This window comes from Bufo gargarizans, chromosome 1, assembly GCF_014858855.1.
Source record: "Bufo gargarizans isolate SCDJY-AF-19 chromosome 1, ASM1485885v1, whole genome shotgun sequence".
NCBI lineage: Eukaryota > Metazoa > Chordata > Amphibia > Anura > Bufonidae > Bufo > Bufo gargarizans.
In genome coordinates this window covers 701,303,644-701,311,723 of record NC_058080.1, presented here as the reverse complement: position 1 = coordinate 701,311,723, position 8,080 = coordinate 701,303,644, and the positions used below count along the sequence as shown (strand labels likewise).

The 8,080-nt window shown below is 46.5% G+C and overlaps 1 protein-coding gene across 1 annotated transcript; it reads right to left on the bottom strand.

Moving 5' to 3' along the window:
- Window positions 1-1,318: 1,318 nt before the first annotated feature.
- Window positions 1,319-5,788, bottom strand: LOC122936721 (protein huluwa-like). Its single transcript, XM_044292608.1, has 3 exons — window positions 5,422-5,788; window positions 3,360-3,555; window positions 1,319-3,151 (listed from the first exon to the last, which is right to left on the bottom strand). The coding sequence occupies exons 1-3, from the start codon at window positions 5,584-5,586 to the stop codon at window positions 2,979-2,981; spliced, it is 534 nt and encodes a 177-aa protein (XP_044148543.1). The 5' UTR covers window positions 5,587-5,788; the 3' UTR covers window positions 1,319-2,978.
- Between the last annotated feature and the right edge of the window lie 2,292 nt (window positions 5,789-8,080).

The following is an 8,080-nucleotide window of genomic DNA, read 5'->3' as shown; positions in this document are numbered from 1 at the left end:
AAAGAAAGTAAACAGATCTGCCAGGATAATGTGATGTCTTGGGGGGGCGGGGGGATGGGGGGGCCCCAAGAATCCCAAAGATAATCTCTAATGAGTATTCATAGGAACGTTCGTTAGTGATTATCTTGCGGTGTAAATGTACTGCCGATTACCCGACGAGCGATCGTTTGTGCGCACACAAAAATGATCATTTGCCGGCGGCAGATCGTGCTGCGTAAACAACAAGTCAGTATGGGGACGAGCAATGGCATTAGCGATCACTGCTCCCCATACTGTGGAGGAGATCGCTGCATGTGGACACAGCTTTCTCCTTCACTGATGAGCAGGCGCTTCCTTCTCATCCAATCTGCTGCTCTATCGGCCCGTGTAAAAGGACCTTCAATCTCTGCCGTCTGTCTCGTCTTCTACTGTCTCTAGAAGAGGATTTATTTCTAGTCTGTAACCATGGAGACACATAGGTCTTCACAGAAGCTGTGTACTGTTAACAGTAGGATAAGTAAGACTATTTGTAAGGTTGCTTCATTTTACACTTTCAAATAATAGAAACTGTAAATTAAATGGATGCAAAACTGTAAATAACCTTCAAAGATTTCTTAATCCACACTACCAAGAAAGAAGTTTGGGAGGATGCAATAAAAAAATTTAAGCCAAGAGTGCAGTACTGCTCCTGACCACCAGAGGATGCCATTGTCATATTAGCATTGTTGTTTTTTATAATACAGTGTAAGGCTACTTTCACACTTGCGGCAGGACGGATCCGACAGGCTGTTCACCATGTCGGATCCGTCCTGCGGCTATTTCGCCGTGCCGTCGCTCCATTGACTATAATGGGGACGGGGCGGAGCTCCGGCGCAGCACGGCGGTGCACGGCGAAAGGCGCCAGACTAAAAAGCCTGACATGCAGTAATTTTAGTCCGACGGCCTTTCGCCGTGCACCGCTGTGCTGCGCTGGAGCTCCGCCCCGTCCCTATTATAGTCAATGGGGACGGAGCTGCGGTCCGGCGGCACGGCGAAATAGCCGCAGGACGGATCCGTCCTGCCGCAAGTGTGAAAGTAGCCTGAGGTTATTTGTTCACTCCTCTGGCCAGGAACAGAATAGACACTACAGTCACTATAGACTAGGTCGTATTATATTGATACCCACAGTTACACAAGGTCACGGCTGGAAACAAATTTTAGTAAATTAAGAGAACAAAAAATTAAAACATCTCTGGATCCTTTAATAAAAATTTAATAAATAAAATTAGTTAAAATTTACTTAGTGAGCTGACTCATGCCAGCGACCACTACCTCACAATGACACGTATATAATACAAGACATACATTGAAAGTGACAGGATAGCGGGGGATGCTGGGAAGATAATGATAAGAGTAGTCACCAGGTGCATGAAGAAAGTTCTGCAACTGGGATGTGAGCCTGGCCTCAGAGGGACCGACACACAATTCCATCGTTGGACCGGGTCACACACACTCGGGGGATGAACTTGCATTTTGTAGGAACCCCCAATGAGCAACACAGTATTCTTCCATTAGGGCAGATATTCACCACTGAGCATGTTTACATATAGAAGTCTCTATTATACTCCGAAGCTGCATTCACAATCCACAGGCTTCAGAGCTGAAATCTCCCAGTATTTCTTACTTGTTCAGCGTCTGCACAGCACTTGCAATCTTTAAACCAATCACTGTACAATAAAATAACGTAGAGAACACTAACTGCCCCTTGCATTATAGAAGCTCGGTTTCGGGGTTGACAGCAAGCTTGCTGATAGTTTCCAGTGACAATCTCACATTATGCAGCATTCTAATAGGTAAATATTTCCGACTATAGAGACCGTGACTACCCTGTCCTGTTGCTTTAGAGGTCCCTGATGGCACCAAGTTTCCTCTGCCGGATCCTGTGCTGAGGTTTACATGTGAACGGACAGATAATACAACACATACAATAACAACATATAAACAGGCGCAGAGGGCAGCGATGCCAGGGTAGTCCACTTCTGGGGACATTTTTTTAAGCTTTAACATATTATTATTTTTTTCTGCTTTAGCCTCCAAAGTCTCCCTGACAACTTTCATAGGGTTACCGCTGCCACTCATCTCTGTGCCACAAATAAAAAAAATTAAAAAAATTAATAAAATATTCTGATCACAAAATAAAGATTTTTCCTAATAAATGGTAAAAATCTACATATAAAATGACTGAACATAAGAGAAGGACTCCGAAGACTGAGAGGAGGGGGGGAGGAAGCTGCAGGGTGCTGGATACTGGGAACTGGTGCAGGAAGAAATTTTTTTTATATATGCTGTGGTTAACCTGAAGGTGGCGCTGTGAACTAGGAGAGAAGATTTGTGGCTAGATGGGCTAAGGGTGAGATATAGGTGGTGGCAGAATATTGGGGTACAAGCGTATGGTGAACATGCATTACAAAGGGGCTGGGTCCTATAGACTAGACATAGAATACGGGGGTACAGGTAGGAATTTTGTGTATAGGTAATATTAGGAGGAGGTGCTGGAAGAATATGGAAGTGCAGACTACTCGATTCAGACGAGAACTGGGGAGTAAAATGGGGGTGCAGGTTAGTGTTCCCTCTAAATAATACAAGAGTGCTAATAAGTAGTGGAGGTGTTGGGGTGTAGGTGATAAACAGGGTGGGCCCTAGTGAATATGGGGGTGCAAAAAGAGACATAACAAGAAATGGTGCTGGTGGGAATAGGTGACTATAGGGGCAACGGTTAGTAGTAACGCGTAGGCAAATTTGTGGGGTGCAGGTCAGTATGCTGTGTACTCACAAGTGGGGGGTTTGCTGTGTGGGGGCACTGGCGACTCTTTGGTGTGATGTGGAATGGAGTCTAATGAGTGAGGGTAACATAAGTAACAAAATCATGGGCCAAGAATAAAAAAGGCACAGTATTAGGGTGGAGGGGGTGCAGGTGATGAATGCAGATCTGCGTGGTCCTCAGGTTTGGGCACAGTCACTTATACCCAGTATTGCTTGCTGCAGATGACTGGGAGGTGGTGGTTGTGTCTGTTCTCCCTGCGGAGCCGGTTCTTGCGCATATAACAGGGGTCATAGTAATCCCATTCCATCCCAGAGGCCCAGGACTGGGAGCTGGAGTCACTGTCCGAGGATAGGATGTGCAGAGAGATACCTGCAGGAGAGACATAAGGAGGACATGAGGGCTGAAGGCAATGGCTCTGGGCAGTTCCCATTATCAGGGAATGCCACCCCCTGTGTCTATGCCCTGAGGGGCGCCGTCTCCAGGTTGGTTGACAGAGGGGTGCAGTCACTCGAGGCTGGGCTACCCCCCGTACATTACTTTTGCACTGTACTTGGAGGTGTCTCTGCTGTCCACTCACCTGCGCTGATCCCAAAGTCACTGTCCAGACCTGGACCCAGGAAGCTGCTGTTGCCTGAAAATCGAGTTGGCGTGTCATTCGGGGGAATGCTGCTGGCATTGTGAAAGGGTACAGACCCCAGAGGGGTAAATGGCGCTCCAAGAGTTTTCCTCTGTGTACTGGTCTTATGGCCGCACTTTACCTTTGAAGTCATCATCTGAAGAGGAGAGAAGATAACACACATAACACTAACCCCTAGTATGTCCATACGAGAATTCTGGGACTCTAGACATCGAGCACTACAACCACCAACATGACAATAATACAATTCTATTATACTCTGCACGCAGAGCACTACAACCACTAACATGACAAGAATACAATTCTACTATACATAGAACACTACAACCCCCAACATGACAAGGATACAATTCTATTATACTCTATACATAGAACACTACAACTCCCAACATGGCCGACCACAGGACATGACCTGTGCAGGGACACCCGCTAACTGGTAACACCCAGTGGACCTTACTTTGTAAGCTTCTAGCAGGAATAATAGAGCAATGACTCAACAGCATGGAGTCATAAGAGTAGATGCCACAGAATTGTGATTACATGGGGAATGCACATCGTTACTAGAACGGACATGTCAGGAGAAGGGACGGGTCCTTTTTAAGCTCTATTGTTCCATTACTAACAGCAGTCAAGCCGCCCGAATCTGCCTCTTTCACACGGGCGTGTGCGCCCTGTGGACGTGCTGAGGCCTGCAAAATGCGGGCCGCAATGCACAAGCACAGTCCGTGGGGGAGCCGCAGCAGATCGCAGACCCATTCACTTGAATGGGTCCGCGATCCGGCCGTTCCACAAAAAGATAGGACATGTTCTATCTTTTTGCGGAACGGAAGTATGGGATGAAACCCCACGGAAGCACTCAAGTGAATGGGTCCGCATTTGTGATGCGGAATGCCCACGGAACGGCAACCATGTTTTGCGGATCCGCAATACGGCAACGGGGCGTACACGCCTGTGTGAAAAAGGGCTGAATCAAAGTTTCTAAAAATACATTAAGGGCACTTTCACACACTGCAGTTTTTGAGCAAAAGGCAGCAGAAGTAGAAGTCCCATTCCTTGAACTCCATTTCTGGCTTTGGCTCAAAAAACTGCACCAAAAACTGTGCGGTTTTACATGTGGTTTTTCAGCATGGTGTCTCATGCAGAAGAACTGCAACGTAATACAGCACCAGCAAAGCCAATGAGATTTCACACATCATAATGTAACCTTAGCTTTTTTTCTTCCATGCAGAAAGTGACATCTGTAGCAGGTCAATCGTTTGGTGTGGATTTCACCCTTTTCAATGCAAGGATGAGATCTGCAGCAAAACCGCACCAAATCCGGACAGAACACATGCAGATTTGGTGCGGAAAAGCACAGAAATCCGCACAGAGATTCATGTGGAATTTCTGCTCCTGTGTGCAGGTAGCCATAATGGACTGCATTCAGGTGATAACCCCTGCAGGGTAAAGCATGGCAGATTTGAATTCACAGCAGATGACTAAGGCTATGCTCACATCTCCATTTTGGAGATCCAGCACAAATGACGGCTGTCGGCCGGACAAAAAACAAACCAAAAAAACAAAAACGGTGCATGCATTTATGCCAGATCACCTCCAGACCTCATTGCAGTCAATGGGGATCTGGTGGTGAAGTAGAGGATCCGGCTGTTCTCTGCCAGAACAAACTGCCGGATCTCTTAGTGGAGATGTGAACGAGGCCTAAGCTAAAGCGGGTAATGGCAGTTTATTACGGCATTGCACTGACTACCTTAAAGTAGTTCCAAAAATAAAAAGTTTTGCATTAATGCATTGTGACTAGGGATGATTCGGCATACAAGGTTCGGGTTCAGGATATCTACGAATTCTGTTATGGATTCCGCTACCACGGACGATAACCTATGCTCCGTGGTAGCGGAATCCATAACAGAATTCTTAGATAACCTGAACCTTAACTTTGTACGCCAAACGTTAAAAGGGGTTCTCTCCACACTAATTGTGATCAGTAGCATAATCTCTCACTCACCCCAGGGATAATTTGTGGGGCGGCAGGCGTGTTGGGTGGAGCCGCATTCTGCTCGGTCTCTTGCTCGCTGTACGATATTATGCCGCCTCCACCATCTTCCACTTCGTTCCAGCTGATCACTCGATCCTGAGACATAGCGGGAGATCTAGAGACACAACAAGGCATGCCAGTGGCCTGAGGTGGACGCAGATAGCAGGGCCTCCCTAGGGCCTCGTTCTGCTTATGGCACCATTCTCTGTTGGACTGCAATCTATCGCGGGATCCACGAGCACTTTCACCAAGGGCCAACGTGGCCTCCAAACCTTGACTGATGGCCCCACAGTAGCTGTTACACGTGAACTTATCCGGACAGCCAGGGCCTGGGCCTAGTCTGTTATTATGTCCTGCCTGGTTGTTCCGATGGGAGGGGTTGTCACCCCTTGATACCCCTCCTCGCCTCTTACCCTTTTTCTTCAGGGACAGGACAGGAAGGCGGTGGAACAGCAAGAAGCAATTGATCAGGAATAGTAAAACCACACATGGGAGGAGGATAAAAACCAAAAGCGCGAGAGATGGCTGCAAAACTAACTTCTCCTCTAAAGACGGTGCAGCCTGGGCTGGAGGGTTCCCCCCACCAAATGGAGTGAGAGAGGGGGTCACAGACACCATGGCATTAACAGATACTGGAGTATTTGGAATAGGATAAAGGGGGAGGGGAGACTGGAGGCACAGGGTCAGGCTCAATAGCTGGAATGAGGAGTCTGGATCAGGAGGACCTTCAACAGCCATCTGCAAGCTGCTGCGGCACTACAACTACCAGCATGCCTACAACATGCTGGGAGTTGTGGTTCCACCACAACCAGGACAATTCTGCTTGCAGACCATTGATCCACTCTGTGACAAAAACCGTAGTCCTCAAACTCAACCGCTTTACTTAACTTCCCCCGAAAAATGACCACAGCCCAAAGGATCATATAAGGATATAGGAAATCTGTACAATGACCTCAGTGATGTCCAGGCCGGTGAATAATGGGTTAAAGAGACGTGTCAATCAATCTGAGGGGTAATACCTGGACAGCCTTGAGAGGAGAGAGGAGGGCTCACAAGGGTTTAATGGAGGCGTGCGAATCATAATAAAGTATGGGGATTAGAAGGAAACCAACCCTAAAGTTGGAGGCGATTATTGATGAGACCAAGTTGGGGTCTTTATTAAAAATGAAAAAAAAAATCTGTGAATATTCTCTAATTTGGCTTCCAACAGTCCAGAGATTCTGATTGTCTGGGCTCCTGTATGGGACTTCAAGAAACTGGCTCAAAAACCCCAAGATGGCAGCGGATGATACCGTCGTCTTCCTAGAACTTCTCCACCTTCACAAGTGAGTTCTTATTTTCTATTTCTCTCCAATAATCCATAGAGTCTGGTAATTTGGAAAGTATTTGGATACATTACCTTTTTCAATTTAAATTGCATGATATGACTACAGATAATGTAGTAGATGTTACCTGCAGTCCTATGTAACACTGCAGATAAGGCCTCATGCACATGCACATCTAATTTACAGTCTGCAAAAGACAGATCCGCAAAATACGGATGCGGTCCGTGTGCCATCTGTGTTTTTGTGTGGACCTATTGATTTCAATGAGTTTGTGGTCTGCATTTTGTGGACGTATTCTATGTTTTTGCAGAAAGCACACGGATGATCTATGTGCTTTCCGCATCCGTATATCTGCTCCGTAAATAGGTAGAACATGTCCTTTACTTGTCTGCAAAATGTGGACCATGGACTCATTGAAGTCAATAGAAGTCATTTATTAGGACTGGCACTTTTCATGGCCTTTTTAGTTTCCTTTATGCCAGGGTTGGTGCCGGAAGATGCGCTTAGTTTATAACGTCACAAATTAGGTGCATCTTTGGTAGTCAGTGCCGTGTGCCTGGTGGAAGACCTACACCAGCCCTGACCAAGCTCCTGCCAGTCCCACCACTTCCTCGACACTCCTATGTGGCGTAAAATAGAGGTAGTGCAAAAGTTTTACACCAAAAGAGGCATAGAACTGTTAGTAAATGACCCCCAATGGGTCTTCATTTTGCAAACCGCTAAATATATACGGTCATGTGCATGAGGCTTAACACAGTGATTACTGAGTACAGATAATGTAATGGATGTTATCTGCAGTCCTATGTAATATCACAGATAACATAGTGATAGCTCTGAATACAGATAATGTAATGGATGTTATCTGCAGTCCTATGTAATATCACAGCGATAACCCTCTGAGTACAGATAATGTAGTCAATGTCAGCTGCAGTCCTATGTAATACCACAGATAACATAGTGATAGCTCTGAGTACAGATAATGTAGTAGAAGTTACCTGCAGTCCTATGTAACACCACATATAACACAGTGATAACTCTGAGTACAGATAATGTAGTAGCGGTTACAGTAGGAGGTACACTCCCCTATTCACATGATCGCTAGGCCTCTTGCACATGAACGTGTGCACCCCGTGGCTGTGCTGCGGTCCGCAAATTTCAGGCCACAATGCAGGAACACCTACTGTGGGTCCGCGATTTGGCCGTTCTGCAAAAAGATAGGACATGTTCTATCTTTTTGCGGAATGGAAGTACAGGACGAAACCCCACGGAAGCACTCCGTAGTACTTCCGTTCCGCACCATTACG